The sequence below is a fragment of the Hippoglossus hippoglossus genome, chromosome 24, assembly GCF_009819705.1.
Source record: "Hippoglossus hippoglossus isolate fHipHip1 chromosome 24, fHipHip1.pri, whole genome shotgun sequence".
NCBI classification, from domain to species: Eukaryota; Metazoa; Chordata; class Actinopteri; order Pleuronectiformes; family Pleuronectidae; genus Hippoglossus; species Hippoglossus hippoglossus.
The window spans coordinates 13,705,825-13,726,247 of NC_047174.1; the positions used below are offsets into that span (position 1 = coordinate 13,705,825).

The 20,423-nt window shown below is 42.4% G+C and overlaps 1 protein-coding gene across 2 annotated transcripts in view; it reads right to left on the bottom strand.

Moving 5' to 3' along the window:
- LOC117758564 (1-phosphatidylinositol 4,5-bisphosphate phosphodiesterase beta-1) overlaps positions 1-20,423 on the bottom strand; it is a 109,407-nt gene that overhangs the window by 74,270 nt on the left and 14,714 nt on the right. For both annotated transcript variants that reach the window (XM_034580344.1, XM_034580343.1), the window contains exon 3: positions 1,152-1,220. In XM_034580344.1, the coding sequence (XP_034436235.1) occupies positions 1,152-1,220 (69 nt within the window). The remainder of the gene's footprint in view (positions 1-1,151; positions 1,221-20,423) is intronic.

Below are 20,423 nucleotides of genomic sequence, written 5' to 3' on the forward strand. Positions count from 1 at the left end.
TCTCTGCTTTCTTTCCTCTCCTCTCCACATTGTCTGCAACCCCCACGCCTTCCCTCCTTCCCCGCTTCTCCTCATCTCATCAACTCCTCAGACACTGTGTCTCACTGGTGCTCCCATTACAATGCCCAGGGTGCATCACCGTTCCATCTCCCAGTAATGGATTTCCAATGCTTCGACCATCTTACCTGTCACGTGGCCATGTCTCCTCCCTGGGTAGCATCACTCTGCAAAGCTGTTTAGAAATGCATGAATCCTCTCAGTGTTATTGTGCTCATTCCATCATTACTCACTCCCCAGATAGAGCAGCAGTGCGCGAGCCCCACCTGCTTCTCCTGCGGCACCTAGTCAAACTGACTGCTGCTGTAGCAACATCACAAGATTGACTGGGTCCACACGCTATATAAAAAATGATTATGTGGGGCTGTATTATACGAATGCAGATTATTATAATAATAATCATGGGAAATTAAATGTGAGAAAAGAATTTGTTTTTGTAATTGTACCAGAACGTGCAAAATTCCTTGACAGTTAGTGTTCCAGATAGAAAAAAAAAAGCGTTTACAAATTCTTTGTTCATTGCTCACAATCACCAACATTTTAATTAGCTGTGAAATCGCAATTTGGAAACCCTGCACTGGTGTATTTTCTTGGGAAATAATCCATGTACTGTTACTGTGTGGGTTTGTATTCATTCTTGAGAGTCACTGGAGCTTTACTTTTGTCTTCACATCGGTATGTAAAAACCATACATGCTGAACAGTTACACACACATACTGCACACAAACCATGTCAATCAATTGGTTAAATGTCAGTCATTACAACCACCTGAACCAATTTCATTTCTCTCCACCGCAGAGTTCTTGGCTCGATGGCGGCAGACTGTGTCTGATTCATGGTCGGGCTCCCACCCACTCATGCCTTTCATTTTTGTGCAAAAATAAACACCTGCAAAACATATCATCACCCAAAGTGGCCCCAGTGCCCCCCTCGTTTCTTTCATTATGCTGTTCATTGGATTTGCAGAGCTTCAAGAGACAAACAAGAGGAGTCTATTGTTTGTGAATCCATACATCTAAATAAGTACGATTTCATATTCATACACAAGTACAGAGGCTGGGCAACCAACTCAGATAAGTAAATTGTGAGCTTACCTTTGGCGATTTGGTACACTTTCCATTTCGGGCATCTTTTATGTACGATATGTCCAGTAGGTCTGTATCCTGTAAAAAAGAAGATGCACATTTCGGTTAGTGTCAATAAAAGCTGTGTCCTAATTCAGGGGCTGCCACTTTCTGATGATGCGGTCTATGCGGCCCATGAAGGTGGCCGTCTTCGTGGGCTGCGAGGGTCTAACTGACAGTTTGCGGAGGATTTCATTGATTCCGCCATTACTGATGTCACTTGGCAACAGAGCTGCAGTTAGACACGACAAGGAAGTTTTAAAGCCCTTTTGTTTTTTAACATGTTAATTGTTTAGTTAAGTTGAGGCCCTCCTGTTAAAAAACGGCTAATCACAGAAGCACAATAAATCCTGAGATACGTTCGCCCAAGATGGATCCACCCGTTGGAGCCTTCGTTTCTTGTTTATCATTTGGAGGAGCCTGCCTAGTCACGCCGCTGTGACACAGTCGGTCTTCAAATGCAGCCTCCTAAGGATGCAGCCACTGAATTGACACACAGCTTGTGTTAATTCAAGGCTTCAAAGACAGTTTAGAATAGAAAGACATTCATTGCCCATGGGAGTGGCTCTCTCCCTATCCAAACAAGCACCACCAAACCACCTGTGTCTGAAGGCATTGTTTGTTGTGCATGTGTAAAAGACTACAAGTGTATAGGGACAACATTAGCCTCAATAGCGCACACCACGTGGGAGTCATTCAGTTTAGATTGATGCAATGCTAATGACAATGTGCGCTGCAAAAGTGTTATTGTAATAAAATTCCCATGTTGCCTCATGATCTGGCAAAATGAGCACTTTGCTCCCAACAGCACAAATACTGAAAAATTGTTTTTGAACACTTCCTCATAAAATCAGGTACTGTATTGAAAGAACGTGGTGCTAATTGTGCTTCATGACAGATGACAGACTCATCTGTGACACGCCACTGGAACCACTTTTGGCAATGAATAAAAAAAACTGTACACAATGTTCTGCTGCTGCAGGGTGCTCCGCTTTAACACCTCGCCCCAGCTTGGCCAAGCTCAGCTGTTTGCATGGTTGTCAAATAGCAATGAGACCTCACAAGGCCGTTTGATGAAGTCAAATGAAATGAGAACAACATGAATATCTTCATTATGATTGAACCAAAAAGTTAAGTAAGGCATTTTACACAAATGGAAACCTTGGCTCCATTGTTGATTCATTATTGACACAGCAGTGTGGGAAGCAATGTCAGTACTTCTTATTCCATCTCACAGCCCCAACGTTTCACAACACAACATAGTGATGCAAAGTGGGACAGAATCCAAATCAATTACATTGAAGTATTGACATTAATGTGCAGAGAGCCTCACCACTTTCATTTCTTCTTTCTGAATTACAGAAATCTTTTTATTTTTGTCTTTTAATCAAAGTCCAATCGTGATTTTGTCAAACTTCCTTTCAGCGATCGGCAGTATACCTCTCCCTGTAACTTGCATGCCAATGTGACCATGCAAATTATACAGCAGCATTATTATGTCTCACTGAGTCCAACATACATTCAAATGTATGTCATTGTATAGTTATTACAGACATGTATAGGCCTGCATTGTCAATGTGAAATGTTTGATGAAGTCCTGTACCCCTATGTCCACTTTCAGGGGGACCCCTCCTCATAATGGTGCGTCTCCCACTTCACCTGTCCCCTTTCTATTGCACTCCAGTGGTACGTCTCCTTGTGGTTATTCAAGCTTTTGTATGTTAGTGTATTTGTCCACTTTTATGTGGACACCCTCTACACATACAGAATAAATCCATGCTGTCCAAATCCATCGACCGACTGTCATCCTTTTTTTTGCAAGCTAGTCAGTAATGCCGTTAGCAGTAAATATATACAAAATGCAATTGCACAGGAGGCCCGTGCTGTCTTCCTTCAGTCACCACATCCCTTTATCAGTCTGGAATATCTCTCTCTCCATCGCTCTGATGGAGCCAGGACATGATGTGGAAAATTAACCAGAGTGAACTGTGTGTCCACTCAGCATTATCTGGAGAGACAAGGAGCGCAGGGGCTTGACTCAATCTCCAAATGCCGCTATCTGACAATCTCAAGGCCATGAGGCTGTTGGAAAATTGCAGCAGAAAATGTTCACCTTATCTACAAATCCATGCCCACATACACCCTGACTTTAGTGGACACTAAAGTTTATTTTCTATTTTAATTTCAGAAAAAAGTTTTCGGGGTTGTTCTATGTTTGCTTTTGTCTTCTTTGAATTCGACTAACTGTGAAAGTAGAAAACTTATTTAGAGGTGCGAGGACGATAATTGCATTTTTAAATCAAGAAAATCGGAATAAAAAGGAAATTGAGATCAGCACTTATTGCAGTCATAAATGTAAATATTAGTAATACATATTGGCAGAAAGGGGCCATAAAACTGTTGCCATATTGCTACAGTAGACGCAGAGACACTGTGTTCATGCAGAGGCAGAAATTAAAGCAATCTATTCCATGGCTGTAGTGCACAAGGTTGCTGTTTGCAAAGAGAGAGCCTCTGAGTCAAAGGTCAACGCCTACATCGGGTCTGCAAATGCCTGCTTTTGAAGTAACTTTAGAGAGACGGAACACCACATGGGGGCCTGGAGGAGCAGCAGGGCTTCAGGAAGCTGCTCGCTGATGTGGTCCCTTTTTTCTGTGCCCTCTGGCCCCGCACAGTTAACACAGCTCGAAGCTCGTTCAACGTCATCGGTTAAGTGTTAACCTACAGAGCCTCTTTAAAGGTAATGCAAACAGCCTGCGTGGTTGACAGGCTGCTTGCACAGTGTGTGGCTAAGGCGAGACACATGTAGCCATTACTGTAACCTCCGAATGACTGAGTCAGCATATGCGACGCTGAGCATTGGCTAACTCATTGTGCCGATGTAAAGAAAAATTGATGGTAATGACATTTCATTAATCTTGACTTGGATTTATGATCGCCAACGCTGCAGAGATACTTGATTAAAGGACTTTCTCTCAGTCAAGCAGTCCCATCATTATTACTCCTGATTTATTTATCTAATTTATTTCCTATGACATATAACGTTCTTTATCTGTTCATGTCTGTCATCTTTTATTATTGATCACAGTCCCTCCTGTTCTGTCTTTCCCTCTTTTATTTCCCCCTCTCTGTGTGCATCAGAACCGCAAGTGGGGATTGTCCACTTTGCTAAAGCCTATTAGGATCTACTGCACGTCCAGGAAGCAAGCAGGGCCGGCGGGAGAGCACTACAGAAATTAATGAACGTGCTTAACCCACGCCTGCCCCGGGCCCTGTTTTCTCTGCCTGTTTGTCCGTGGAGTCGCTTTTCGCACAACATCTGCAATGTGCTGCCTTGCTTTTAAAATTAAACCCATTCATTTTCCAAGCATCAAGTAAGGAGGGCAGTGTTGATCTGGAAATTCAGGAAATTCTTCCTTGATCTGAGAATCATTTGTTGTCAAATGTGCCTCTGCTTCATGTATTTTTTTTTTTAAATCTGACATATGCCATTTTGTCAGCTCAATAGGAAAAAATAACCTGTTATAAGGTGGTTTGTGAGTACAATGGGGTAAAATAAATTCAGCTTTTGGTTTTACAACAAAGGTACAAGCAAAAGAGGGATGTGCTGGTGAAAGGAACGGGAGATCGAAGGTTAAGGAAACGTTGAATGAAAGGAATCATCGAAGAAAGGAATAAGTGGCGGTGGGGGAGACTGGCAGCCACAGGTTAGCTTGTTCAACTACCAACCCCTGCGTTCAAAGTGGGTGTGTACTCCACGGGGGCTGAGAAATGTAGACAAGGAACACAGAAAGTAAAGGCAAGCAACAATAGATGCGTTTGAGAGAGGACTGCCTCATCTATTGTACCAGAGCCAGAGTGGGGGAAACATGCGGGTTGTTGACAGATACAATTTTCAGGAATGCTCCATTTTGACAATAATAAAAATGTAGAGAGGTATAATTTTGTAAATTTGTATAATAAAAAAGGGAGAGATGATTTGTTTCTACCTGCATGTCCGTGTCTTGAATCAGGCCGTGGCCAGTTAGAGGCGGTTTGCTTACCAGACAACTGACTAGCTGCCGCTTCGTGTCACAAGGTCTCACACACACTATACTGGTATAACATGTCAGAGTGGCCTACTAAACCCTGCACGCCCTCCCCCCCGCACCAAAATAAGCTGTTGTAAATACAGAACTGTTTTGGAAGCCAGGATTGACTCTATCTATGCATGCAGCAACACAAGTTAAAAATAAAACAGAGGGGAAATGGGTTTTATGTTGTGCAGGGCTAAATAAAACCACTACATAACCAATCACACTGCTGCGTTCTCTATGCACAGGAGCATTCAAAAGCCCACTGCCTCAGGGTCAGACGATTCTGGGCATGGATGTGTCCCCCTAATCATAAACAGAGCTATTACTTATGTGGACAAAACACGCTCCAGCTGCACAGGTGCTGTGCCTGCGCCTGTAAGTGGCCCTCCAGTAACACCCGGCTGCCAGGAAACACGCACTGTTACGGGGGGAAAATGCTTCGTGGAGAGCTGTGCTTGAACTCGGCTGAGGGTCACATCCACTCTGCTGCTCCACTCATGGGTTCCTATGGAGCGACTCTAGCAGCCCCTCAGTGATAAAGTCACAAACCTACCCACCTAAAGTGGCTGGACTAAAGAGAGAGCGAGTGAAAAAGGCAGCAGACAAAAGAGAAAGTGAAGCAGAATGGTCGTATGTAGCAGGAAAGTACACGTTGCATGAGCATTTGTGCAGATAAATGTGTGTGCGACCTCTAAAGACCTTGCACTGAGGGTTTAGGCTCTGGTTTCTCTACCAGTTGCCTCAGATGACTTGGTATCTAACAGTACATGTTATATTTTCAATTATTTCCATGGATTTAACACTATTACACAGTGTGAAGCGCAGAGTGTCAGTAAAAGTGGGAGAGAAATGAGCTGTGGCGTGCAACAAAAGCCCTGATCCCAATTGGAGAGTCGGGCATTGCCACAAGGCTGCCTGAGGGTCTATTTAAACCGAGCTACTAATTCACTGGTTTTCATCCATCCCCTCGTCCCATGTATCCACTTCTCTCCCCGTTCCTCTGTTCCTCTGCAACATCAAAAAACCAAAATTAAATCTTTAAATTATTCAGTGCTGTCATGAGCAACCAATAAAGGAGAATTTCTCCCCACAATGTGAATAATATTAACTCAAAGAGGATATACTCCCGCATAGTTATATTTTCTTACTCTCATGTGAACTAAGGGAAAAAGAAAAATGTATCTAAATAAAACTACAGAGTGTACCGCTGTTCTGAAATGCCAACCTTGAAGAAAATCTTGGAGATTCAATTATCAGGCTGCTTGCTGATCCCAATGAGTGATATCATTAGCAGTACTGCAGACAGTGCAAAAACATGTTAAAAGATGTGGAGGCATGGCAATCTCTCCAAGTAACTTTCTAGGAACTTCTCAAATTAACTTTATTCACAATCTCTATTTTTCGCATCCCCCCCCCCAGGCCATTTTCATTTTCCCCTCAGTTAAGAAACTTTGAGGGGGACTGGGAAATACAAGATCAAGGTCAAAAGTGTTGCTGTGGATTTGCTGTGCCAAGGTACTGTCTCTTGAAATGACATGATACATTTATCAATTTCCCCCGTTGCAAATTTGTTTTCAGAAAGTGCATGGGTGAAGGCGATAAATCAAACTTCTTCTCCTTTTGCATTTTGGCAGAATAGATGGTTGTTGACTGCAAATTCACATGGCGTCTCCAGGTTTTTGTGAATTGAAACTGACAAATTGTACTCTGCTGTCAAAATGCATACCTGCTATGTACCTGTTACTCAAATCTTTACTGCTATCCAAAATTAGCATCCTCGCAAGGGCGCAGTCCTCTACCTCAGCCATTTCTAGAACCTGCCATCATGTTGGAGCAAAACAGATTATTTCCCCCAGTGTCGGTTCAATGGCAAATTCTGCTGAAATGTCCCCAGCTTTTCTCAAGCTCTGACAGACTCATCTTCTCTCTTGGTCCAGTGACTGCCACCAGGCATCTTAAAGCAGTGATGCATAATACTCCAGCTGAATCTGCTCAAAATGTCACCGAGACATTTAACATTTAAAGGAATGCGAATGCAAGTGGAGATGTGTCACAAGAGAGCTTGTATGATAATGTGGTTGACACACTGTTGTAGAGTTTAATGTACTGTATAAAGGTAGATGTTTTAGGTGCTTTTGCAATTTCTGTTTTTATGTCCCTTGCAACATTCGCCCCTGGTCCCCGCGCTTGTCTTTCCAGGTCTGACTTAAACTGTAAAAATGTGGGACATGATCATCCCAGAAGTATATTTTTTCCACTTCATCTTACAAAAAGCTTTCCTTTGAAACAAGAAGTTCTTTCCCTGTTTGTTCATTTGGCCTCCATCCACCCATCCATTTATTATCAATACCACTTATCCTTGGCTTTAAGGGTACCAGGGGGCCTGGAGCCAATCCCAGCTGACATTGGAACACCATGGACAGGTCACCAGCATATCACAGGACCAACAACCATTCACACTTCCAGACAATTTTCAATTGACCTTTGCATGTTTATTTAGTTTGTGGTGATATGTGGTCATTCTCACTTTATCAGATGAGGGACAGTATAGAGATGATAAGAAATCAAGGGAAGACAAAGATGGGGGAGGACGTGCAACAAAGGTCTCCAGCCTGACAAATGAGGGATGTTGTCACTACACGGTCAGCATCTTAAATCTCCTAAGGTGTCAGCATGGCCCCAGTCGAGCTCTGCTTTATTTTGCTTTAAAAAATGCCTCTGTAGCTACTTCAAAATGTAATTCTTCTCCAGGTAAATTATTGCGTAGAGAGCAACAGATGATTTGTGCATATTTAATACCATCTTGCCACAAATTGGGATCAAGTCAGTCTTGCATACCCAGTAATTAATTAATTTTGCTTGGTTTATCAGCAGGACCACTCAAAAATTACTCAACTGATTTACATGAAATCTTGTGGAAGGGGCATGATGATAGACTGCATATAAAGATACACGTCCACTTCCTCCTACTGACAGACATGAAGCCAAAATACCATGGACACTATTGTTTTGTGCATTTGGGGCCATCTTTGTGACCTATACTGCAGCCAGCCACCAGGAGGTAATCAAAATGCTTTGGCTGCACTTTTGGGGAGCAGTCATGTCGTCCATTTTTATTTACGGTCTTACAGGCATTATCCAAGGAAGAACCCATTACATTTTTGTGTGGGTAAATAAATGGATCCAGGATTTATTTTACTCTCTTTAACCTGGCAAGATAGTAGGTACTTTCCAAGAACCCTTCTGGTTTCCTTTGCACTGGCTTTGGTCTTATTCCCTCCCTCATCATTTGTGTGCATCCAGTCACTCTGCATTGTAAACAAACACTTCATTGGTCCTTTAGTCACTTGTTCACTGGGACAAACCTTCCCGTGTTGCAACCTTCAAATCAAGTCCCATTACTGTAAAACCTCACTGCTTGTTAGTGAGCAGAGTCTGTCCCCTTTGACAGCAATTACTACACAGACCGCTCAGCCAGCCACAATTTAGTGCAGGCTTTTTAAAATAGAGGTAGGGAGAACACAGCAGTTAATGTAGTGAGGATAACATCGAAGCAAGTTGTGGAGAGATTCTTTTTCAGAATGTAAGATTTAATTTTAATGATTCAGGGATTGTCTACAAATTTATCTTGTTAGATTTACGGCTACACTGATTCCTATATGCTTTCTTTGTGTTGTAACAGGCCTGTAGAAATGCATGCATAAGAAAACATGAGTTGAGTAACAAATATGTGGCTTCACCTGACGTAGGTAATCTGTTTTCATAATGGGACAGATGGGGGAGAGGACACAGGGAGTAGAGGTCACTAGGAATGAAGGGAAACAAGGAGAAAAGGCAGCAGGGAAGAAGTGAAGGGACGAAGGAAAGGATATGTAGAGAAAAACACAGAGGCCGAGGATTGGAGAAGCATGGTTGGAGCTGATAGTGGCTATCAGCAGAGGACACGCTTCGCAAAACAGCCAACACAGAGATAAAGGCCGCAGGAATCTTTGTTCTATAGTACGGTATAGTGACTATAGAGGTTACTGTTACTCCACATTGAGTCGAAATTCATTTGGTTTAGACTTGGGTGCTGCATCAGGTAGGCCCCGCCTTGGCAGCATTGATTACCGCATTACTCCACTGGTCAAAAACAGATTCTGCTGCTCTGATGGTTTCTTATCACTCACACAAAAAAACTGCCGAATTAACATTTATGTTCTTGGATAAAGGGGGCGCCACTTCGTCTGCAAAAAGGAAGTTAAAAAAAAACTCTGTGTTGTGTGATAATCTGCGGGAAGTACTTCAATGCGCTCGTGTTTAAATACGTGCCTCATGAAAGGTGAATCAACAAACACAAAGTAAACGCCAGTACTGTCCAGGTCCTCATAACTTCTGATTAGTGTCGGTGTTTATTGTTAAAATTTAATGTGAGCGCATGTCAGCGGGAGAGTGGAGGGAGGACACTCAGACAGGAAACTGACACAGTAAAAGACGACTGGACCTTTAATGTGCGTCTGTCCTGATTCTGAAGCAGCAGTGGTGATAATTATGCAGCGCCAGGACATTGCTAAAAAATGAACGTAGCAAAAAACATGAATCTGTCTCTGCATCGATGCAGAATCGTCTAGTCCGGATCGCGATGATCAAAAAACGATTAATATCTCCACATCTAGTACGGTAGTGCACACATTCACACTCACACACACACAAACGCTTATAATGATAACTTTATAGGCATATACACACACATCTGTGCACATAAACGCACAAACTCCAAACTGTCGTCACTATCATCAATCTGCAGTGTCTGCTGTGCTCAGTCAGTGTAAACACTCAGGGACTGAGAGCGATGATGTGACTGGTTCGTCAGCTCACACTGGTCACCATTTTCCTTGGAGCGTGCTGGACCAATTTAAATCACAGACACACACACACACACACAGACACAGACACACATTCAAACGCAGTGACTGATGGAGTGTAGTGAGGGATACTGGAGGGAGTGCACTCCTCTCTGATAGATAACAGAACTGAGTGGGATGACAGAGAAAGCAAAGCTGCTTCCCTCATCTGCCTATCATCCTCCGTTCTCTCTCTCTCTCTCTCTGTGTCTTTGTTATGCCTCTGGCAGGATTTTTACCCTCCCCCTCCTCCCTCCTCCCTCCGTCCCTCCCTCACTCCGTCCGCTCTTATCCATCTCTGCCTCCGCTGCCTCGGACAGCCACCCCTCTTTCCTGCTCGTCTCACCTCTGCCTCCTCTATTTTTCCTCATCCTCCTTTCCTCCATCCTTTGCTCCCCATCTGCCTGAATCTCAAAAGCAGCTCTCTGGTTGATGGATGATGGTTCACGTCTTGTCTTGCCTGATCCCCTGCCGACACGCAGGCACGCGAACACACCACCCCCCATCCCTTCCACTGCCCTCTTCAGTCCTTGCACCTCCAGTCCATTTAACTCTGCTCCTCTATGTGTGTGCCTTCCTTCAGGCAAACTGTGAATGGCTCTTATCTGCTGCAGTGGAACATCTGAGATCAAGTCTGAGTGAAAAACCTGCACACATGCAGGAATGCATAATCACACACAAACTACAACAGCATTCAGTAGGGTGCGTACCTCCGCCAAGGCCCAACACTCCCTTTAAATGCAATCAAGTTGCACCAAATTTCACACCCTCACAGAAATCAGTCCTCAAATGTATCTGATTTATTTCATCAAGATCTATGACTTATTCCCTGGGAAATTGTAAAAAAATATCTCGCAATGTTAAAGATGATGATAAAAAAAATTCGGGATCAGCCTCTTTGTCCAGATCCCCCGAAAATGTACTGAGTTCTTGCTTGGCCCATGTTCAAACCTTCCAAAAAGATTCATGGACATCCATTCAGTGGTTTTTCTGTAGTTCTGCTGACAAAGGAACAAACCAACCAATTTTCTTATAATGTTGATTTTCTTTTTCTTGTAAAATATTGATTTCAGTTGAAAATATTCTTTGGTTGACTACAGCCTGACAATTTCAAAAGAATGTAATTCCTGGTGCTCCAGCAATGGATAAAAGGCACATCTGACCACATCACATCTCAGTGTTCTGGGCTGAAAGTGATCAGTGTGCCTGTGTGGGCTTGTGCCTGAGCTCTCTGCTGAAGTCCTTTGAGAATCACTGCCAGCGGCACATACAGCGCTGCTCTGGCTCTCATCTTTCACATCACCTCATTTAGACACCTCCTAAGAGCAAGTCATGGGCCCTTTGAAGTCAAGACAAAGTGGTTAAGAGAAATGCACTTTTCACTTTCTATGTGGAGGCAAAGCTCTTTGTGTCCGCCTCTCTGTGTCTGTGTCTCCTCTTCTGCAAGATCCTTCCTCAAACACTCTCTGGTTATCCTTCCTTAGCCCTCACCACTTTAGTTTTCCTCTTAAATTTCGACTGGATGAGAACAAGTACAAGTAAACACTTAATTCACCAGTAGGAGGGCGAGATTACATAGACGACAGATAAATGGCAAAACTAGAAACGCAATCACAGGCATAAACAGAGAAAATATCTTTAATTTAAGCAGCTTTTAGCCAAAATATGTCCAAGATTCTCTGTAGATCTTGTTACATGTTAGAAATATAATTGTTGCAATTTGAATAAACATTTTTAAAGATACTCTCAGTTTGTCCAAATGTTTTAGAGGGCTGGATATCTTTTCTTCTGCATTTTATTAGTGCGGCTATCCACTGCTCCAACGATAAGAACGGGGATCAAAGACAGATGTTCTTGTTTGTCATTTTTAATTGACTGCCAAGAGATACTGACGGCTGCTATTCGGAAAAACTTTTTGTTAAGACTGTAGAACTGTGAATGACTGAACCCTCCAAGCTGAAGTATTTAGGGTATAGACCGTATAAGGCTGAGTGGTAACTAGGTCCTCCTGGACATAAGAACCAAACAATTCACTGTGCTGCTTGTACCACACACTTCTTGTTACATATGGTCTTTCCATTCTTGAGGCATAACTTCCTCAAGAGCACAGACTATCACGTCTGTCACAGGAGATGATCGCCAACTGGTAAATCCAAAACAAAACCACATAAATCAGCCAGCCAATTAGTGTACAGCATCAGACAGGTCGATTTATCTGCCAGGCCCCACTCACAACCCACAGTTACTACAGAGCCATTTGCCTTTTTATTCTCTTTCCTGTCAAAGAAACCACCGGCAATTAAGTGTGTTTGTCAACAGGTCCTGAAAGCGTTTGACACAAATTATAGGCCACAGACGTAAAGACGAGAGCGAAGAGCAAACAACGAGGCCGGAAAGTGGAGGCACGCCCCCGTCTAAAAGGTTTAACTTGCACCCCGACTTCACCTTATCTGCTAATGTACTGACGAAATGTAATATTCTCCCTGTCCGTCTCATCCTCTCTTCTAATAACCAAGATGTCTGTGCTCTCTCTCTCTCTCTCTCTCTCTCTCTCTCTCTCTCTCTCTCTCTCTCTCTCTCTCTCTCTCTCTCTCTCTCTCTCGAGGAAGACTTTGGAGAGAAGCTGGTGTTTTAAGTGTGGCAGACTGCTGTGACTCATGTCTTGCCCCAGAGCACCTCCGAGCTGCTTAAATTTGATACCTTCTTATCACTCCACCAAATTGAATTGACTTTAGAGGGGGGAAGGAAAGTCGACTGACCCACATTTGTGACACACTTAGTTGCTCGAGCGGAAATGGAACATCGAGGAAGAGGGGAGTCGGAGAGGAAAATTTGGGTGATGGACAACAGAGTGACGGCTTGGCAGAAAACTTTCTGAATTTACTTCAACTCTATATTTACCAATGAAGAAACATTGAGGTCATGTCTGCCTCTGCCAAGGCCCAACAGTCCCCTAGGATTCAATCAAGCTGCACCAAATTTCACACACTCGTGGGTATCAGCTCTCTAAATGTGCCGTATTTAAAAAAATCATGATACATAAATTACTCTTTGGGAAACTGTAGAAAATTTTGAAAACTCCCTATCACAATGTCAAAGAAATTGAAAATAAACTCCTGGGTCTGCCCCCTGATCTGGATCCCCACCAAAATGTTATCCTAATCCTAATCGAATCCCAAATTACATGGAAATCCATTTTGTTGTTTTTGTTTATTCTTGCTAACTAACTAAGAGACAGGTGAAAACATAACCTCCTTTGTGCCGGTAACAACACTGTGATAGTGGATAAAAAAGCCTGAGTAAAGACTTTGCTGAGGCTAAACAAGTCTGTCAGAGACTGTTCTTTTTGAAATGTAACATCTTCTGTTGAGGAAAATGTTCTTTCCTGCTCTTTTATATTTGGTTTTGACAAGATTTCTTTGATTTATTCCAACTTTTATTCACTTTGTTCATGTTTCTGTGTAGAGATGTTAACAATCTACAATAAAGGCCAAAATCACTCCCCTCAGAGCGTTGTTAAAACGCTCCGTGACACGAACATTTGGAAATGGAAAGACAGAAGCAAGATAATTGCGCCGAGAGTACAAAGGAATGTGGCTTAAAATGAGAAGCAGCAGGGCGGCATGAAAACCCCAAACCCCTCGCTGGTGGGAATTACAGGCCTCTTAAATATCAGAAGCAAATCTAATGTAATTATTTAGATTAGTCTGCATCAAAGCAATCGATGATACAAAGTGAAATCTGTCTGAGAGAGCTGTCGGAACCTGAGACAAGTCTAATTCAGGGTTTTGTGGGAGTGAACACAATATACAGACCTCTGTTACACTCATGTAGCTGCAAATGATTAACAAAGGGGGAAAAAAACGTCCTCTTTGTTCACTGTGATTATCTACTTACTATCTACATCTGTCTTTTTTTGAAGTCGTTAACTTGAACAGTCGGTCATTTTCGTTCAGCAGCAGGACATAATGGGAAATGTTCGAAAAGGCAAAAAGCCTATAATTGCCAGATCAGCAAATGGGACTTGGAAGCCCTGATTCCTCCAGCAAAATGAATTAAATAAAATTTATTGAGGTCTCTCGGTGAGGATGGAAAAACCCGAAGCATTAGTTGAGATGAATAGAGAGACAGAGCGGAGAGAGACAAATGGCAGCTCTTTATATATTAACAGGGCAAAAAAATTGATGTAGTGCGCACATGCTCAGTGTTATAATAAGTATGGCACACACTTATAAAAGGAGTGAAAAAATTATGAGCTTGAAGAAGCTGTTCACGTTGATCTTTAATCTAACCCTGAGACATTAAAGTTTTATGTGAGCTTCTCTTTCTCAGATAAGTATTAAGAAAGTGGAAAAATCTCTACTGTATTCTACATAGCTACACCACAGACTGTAAATAACGATGGAAAAAAAGCATACTTGTTTCATCTTGGTCTGTTTGCCAGTTGACTGTGAAGTAATTATTAATTTTTGAAACAAGACAGGTCGCAGGGAAGCTCAGTGTTTCGCACTTTGACATTTTATATCTGGACAGTAGGAAGACCAGTGCTGTTAGTCAAGTGAACTGGTGATTACGTACTGTAAGTCTTATTCAGATATGAGCTAATGAAAATGTCCAGATGCTTATGTGTGGAGTTTACCTTTCACATATGAGGAACGCAGCAGGCAATTGTCTGGGTCAGAGGCGTTCACAACAGCAGGAAAATGTCCGGAGCATTCAGAGTAGAGCATGCAGGACATGACGTATATATTCCACTGCGGAAAACACAGTGTTTATTTGTTCGACGCCAGCAACCTTATCACCTAATGTTGTCAAATCTCTTCTTCTTTCCACGTTGACATCTTAATCTGCAACTTCTACGAGTAACTTCTATTTCATCCTGAGATATTTGTATTCTTTTTTGTGAGTTTTACATCCGTTGTGTCATCAGACTCTCCAGAGAATCTCCTGCTGTTTTCTCACATGGACTCACTCTCCAGACATTCTACTCGGGGGCTGGCAGGAAAACTGATTCGGAAAGCAGCAGTACATTACTCTTAGACGTGATTGAGAAATTTAAACATGTTTGTCTCCTATATCCAACTTGTGATTAAAAATCTCCTCTTCCCTTTGTTCTGGTTTCCTTCTGGTCCCTTAATTTAAAAACCAAAAAGCTGCAGTATCTTATTTGATTAAGAAACTAATCATACTGAGGATTGTTTTTTTGCAGCATTAGCACAATAACAAAGTGATGAGCAACAAGATGCTCTCTGATATAGAGCATGTCTCCACTGGGACTTCAAAGTCTGTTTGCTGGATCTCGTCTTTTTCTGCCACCTGGCTTGGTACAGCAATGGCAGTCACATCCCATCAGCAGGGGGGTTTTAAGTACTTTGCAGCATCAAAAAAACAAGCCGCATGGATTGGATTGTCATGGCAACTGGGCTGGGTTATAGCGTTTGAAGTGGAAGGGATGGGATGGGAGAAGACGAAGTGAGGGAGTCAGTCTCTGTGTGAGCCAGGTGACTCATGCAACTCCTCACAAATTTCAAATGTCATACAAGCATCAGTGCTTAAATGTCTGAGCTAGAAAGCCTCTGCTGTAATTGATTAAGAATAATATCAAAGGAGAGATTGAATTCATTCTTCCTGAGCCGTGACAGAAGCCCTCAATCAGAGAAACTGATATCAGAGCTGCTGCCGTGACAGACTGTAACCTATGTGTGCTGACCCACAGTGCAAATGTCAGGTGATGCAATTGCAACAAATACCAACCACAGCTAATTTACACATTTTATTGACTGGTGACCAAATTCCCCAGTGACATGGGTGTTAATTAGGGATAAGAGATAATATTGACCAACAAATGATGGTCATGTGACAAACTCATACATATTCTAGGTGTAAATTTGTTTACGTTTGAATGGGTAATACAGGCACCGACAGACCTGTGCAAAAACAAGCAGAAAAGCAAACTGACTCTGAGTGATTCCACTGTGTTGTGATAAATAGCTCAACCAAGCTCTGTCTCAGGCATGCAAATATACAATTGACAGCTACAACAGCAGGCAGGGCTCCGCTGTACATTTAAATCTACTCAAATCATGACTGTGTCAGAACAGCAAATCCAACCTGCTGCTGCTGCTGCCTGGGGGCGTATAAGCTACAGATCCTTACTTCTGATGTATCACGGTAAAAGGTTCAAATGTTCAAGGTTCACCTTTAGTTGAGGTTCTTTACAGCGTTGTGATAAAAATGACTTGCAGTTGCCTACGGGAGATTTTGTCACTTCAGCTGTTTTCAGCAACGAAAAGTGTACCAAAAAAAAGTGTCCGCACATTTTCCAGAGTTTGCCTTTTACATATTAATATTCAAAAAAATAGGATGATGTCCAACTGTCAGGTGTGGGGGTGGCGTATAGGCAGAGCATGCAAGAGGCAGGACATGATGCATAAATTCCGCTGCGAAAAGCATGTGTTTTGTTCAACAACAGAGTCTGACCTTATCACCAAAAGCGCTCGAATTTTCTTGTCTTTCCAAGTTGACATCTTTGACGGCGTCTTCTATGTGTATGGCTCCTCCCTTTCATCCTTAGATATTAGTTTTTTTTCCAGTTTTACAATCCATCGCGAGTTAGAAACATCAACACGGCCACTCACTTGCTGAGAATTTTCCATATACGTTTTCGTGCTGCACTCTCTCATGGGCTCACTGGGACATTTTCCTAGGGGCTTGGCAGGAAAAGTTTCTGAATCTGTCCAGAGAAACGGACTCAGGCATTTGCGTTCTCACATATAGCCCCTCCGGACAATTCTGTGACACGCCTGAAAGTCGCTTTAGTGTGAAGAAAATATGATTATATGAGTTTTATTGCTTGCACGCAGCAAGGCAGCAATAAACAAAATCTGGTTGGCACCGGCCAAGATGAGCTATTTATCGGCTTATAACAACACTTGTTAAAACTAGGGTGCAGCAACTGTCATTTCATCAAGAAAAGAATTACTGGTGTGAAATAGGGGCAGCTACCCTTATTATTGCACGAAAACCAATATACGAGTGCAGGCAGGTTGTAATGAAGAAGTAATCAGCATGTCCAGAGACAGTAATGACAGACAGACAGAAGTAGAGACAGCGACAGAGACAGAATTGAGAGTGAGACTGAAGCAGACCTCTCAGCTCACTGCAGCCTACTGAGTGGAGATAAAGTCAATTTACCGCCATCACTGTTAACCACATATCTCCGTGCGCCACATCAAAATTTCATTAAGCCCTTTCTTCATCTATCAATGTTTCACGCTTGAAATAAGTTTTTGGGACAATGCTCAAGTGAGACGAACACCTAAAGAGAAACGCAAGTGTAATTATTTAAGTCATCCTCGTCCAAGGTAAGTCTCTCTTTCGCACCTCCGTCATACTGAGCACTCAATGTCAAAGTGTGAATGGAGTCAGATGAGAGGAATCAACACAATGAGCGAGTGGAGCAGTAATAGGGCAGAATAAATGTTATAAATACCTGGACCCATAAGAAAACGAGAAGCTTAATTATCCTGTTCGCTCGGCTGTCTGACAGAGCACCTTTGGTTTGGACAAGACGAGCTGTCTGTTGGCAGTAACTCATACTGTGTTACAGAATTTTCATGAAAAATATTTTGTTGTACATTCTATTATAAAATCTGGGACAATTTATAAAAAAAACTGTTCTAATGATAGTTCACAATGTAAATTCACTGGACTACTTTATGGAGTATTCTAACTGGGTTTCTCAAAGAATGAATTCAATCTATGGTGGTAAGAGGGGTGCATGTACACGCCCACGTAGATCACTCTCACATGCAACAGATTCTGAGGGACAGGTACACAGACTAAAGACTGAAAGATAAGTGTCCACATGAGAGAGAGAAATCTCTGTGTGCGTGGATGGTAAATGGGTTTATTTTCACCCAAAAACATCATCTTTTCCCAAACCTAATCAAGCAGTTTTGCTGCAAAAACAACCAAACTGTGATTGAAAGCTGAAGTCAGCAAGTCTTTCTGCCAGTAAGCCTTTCTGGCAGAAAGCCCTCAAGGCAAACTTCTCCCAACAACACGTCAGCAACATGAGACATGTGATTTATACCAAGAGATGACGAGTTTGAACCCATAATGACTTCTGGTAGAGTATAAGACAAATATACAGTGGAGGAGACGGCAGTAGCTTCTGACTGGTAGGAACATGACACGTTTACTATCAGAACTAATAACGGTGACAAGAGGATACTGAAATTACACTGGTGTTGTCCTTTAAACATCCGTCTGAGCAAAGTCAACAGTTTGTTCAGGCGATGATTGCTACACTGAAGGAGTAAGTATATGGGTGAAGTAATATGAGAAATGTCTTAAAATACAATGAATTGCAAAACAATATGGATTTAAATCAGTGCTCTTTCACGGTCTCACAAATGAATTATTGTTTTGCTAAGATTTTAGACCCCTTTACTTTTTTCACATAATAAAATCATTTTATACTCAATTTACTCATAATGGAAAAAAACACATTTTTGAAATTTTTGCAAAAAAAGGAAAAACTGAAAGATCACATTGACAGTAAGTATTCAGAGCCTCTGTTTTGACAGTAGAACTTAAGCTCTGGTACCTCCCACTCCTGTTGATCGTTTTTTCTCTTTCATTCTTTCTGATATGCATCACACCAAAACCTGAACCATAGGATCAAATGAATTGGCTGCACAGCTCAAAGACAGGATTGTGTCAAAGCACAGATGTGGGGAAGACTACAAAAATATTCTGGTGCATTGCAGATTCCCAAGAGCCACAATGGCCTCCATAATTCTTCAATGAAAGAACTTTGGAACAACCAGAGCCCTGCCAAACAAAAGTAGAAAGGTCTTGGTACGAGAGGTGACCAAGAATCTGGTGGTCACTCTGACTGAGCCCCACAAATCCGTTGAGGAGATGAGTGAAACTTCCAAATGGACCGTCACTACAGCACACTTCCCATCTTATGAAGGAGAAGTCTAACGGAAGCCTTTCCTCAGTGAAAGACACATTAAAATCACCCAAAGAACTCTCAGGCCATGAGAAACAAGATTCCTTTGTCTAATGAAACTACGACTGGATTGTTTGGCCTAAGTTCTAGGCATCTTGTCTGGTAGAAACCAGGCACTATTCATCACTTGACCATTTCCCTATGGTGAAGCATGATGTTGCTTGTTGATGCAGCATCAGAGGTAGCGACAGGAGAGACTTCTCAGGGTTGAGGCAAAGCTTAATCGAGAGCATCGATGTCTTTACTGAATGGTCCAGGGTGCTCAGGGCCTCTACTGGGCTAAAGGTTCCCCTTTAAACAGGACAATGGCCACATTATCGCTCACAGCCAGGAAAATACAGGAGTAGCTTCAGGAAAACATAAAGTATGTCCTTGAGTAGCCCAACAAGAGCCGTGGCTTGAACTTCTCTGGGGAGACCTTAAAGTGGTTGTCCACCGATGAGCCCCATCCAACCTGACAGAGCTTCAGAGGATCGGCAGAGAAGAATGAAAGACAATCCCCAAATCCAGGTGTGAAAAGGTTGTTGTGTCATATCCAAGAAGATCTGAGGCTTAAATCGCTGCCAAGGGTGCTACAACCAAGTACTTACTTTGTCAATATGGAGTATAGAGTGGGTATTGATGAAAAAATAGAACATATGAAAAAAGAAAGGGGTCTGAATATTTTGAATGTACTATGTTCATCGTATTTTAGTTATTATTTCATGGTCTTCCTGTTATTTTATCTTACCCCTGTTCATCCCCATAGTTACAGACTGTGGGCTTGTATTAACTGTTACCCTTCAGTCGCTGCTGCACCATCAACATCATTTACAAGCCATTTGATTGGTTGAGCTTATCACTTGAATTCAGAATGCGTAAGCTCCTCTTCTGAGCTGGCCGGTCAGAGCCAGTCACATCCATTACCTTGGCAGGCTCAGCTTTAGATTCATGCCGAACAACGTTGGCAGCGACAGAGCCTCTAAGCAGCCAAGAGGCTCTAAATGGACACAAAAACCCTCTTTCCGGATCCGCAGCTCCAACGTTTGTGAGCGTACTCCAGTTGTTCAGGGGAGGAAATAAACAGAACCAAATCCCTCCTCCTTCACCTCCTCCACTGTGTTGCATTATGTGTTTTCCGTGAAGGCTTGAGCGTGGTTTTGTTTACGCACAGACCAGCACAGAGCAGTGGAAAAGAAGTCCTAATCAGAATTCAAGGAGAAATCCAGGACTAACTCAAGCGCAAACAAAGCCTTCTGAAGTCACCCAGGAAATACTAATC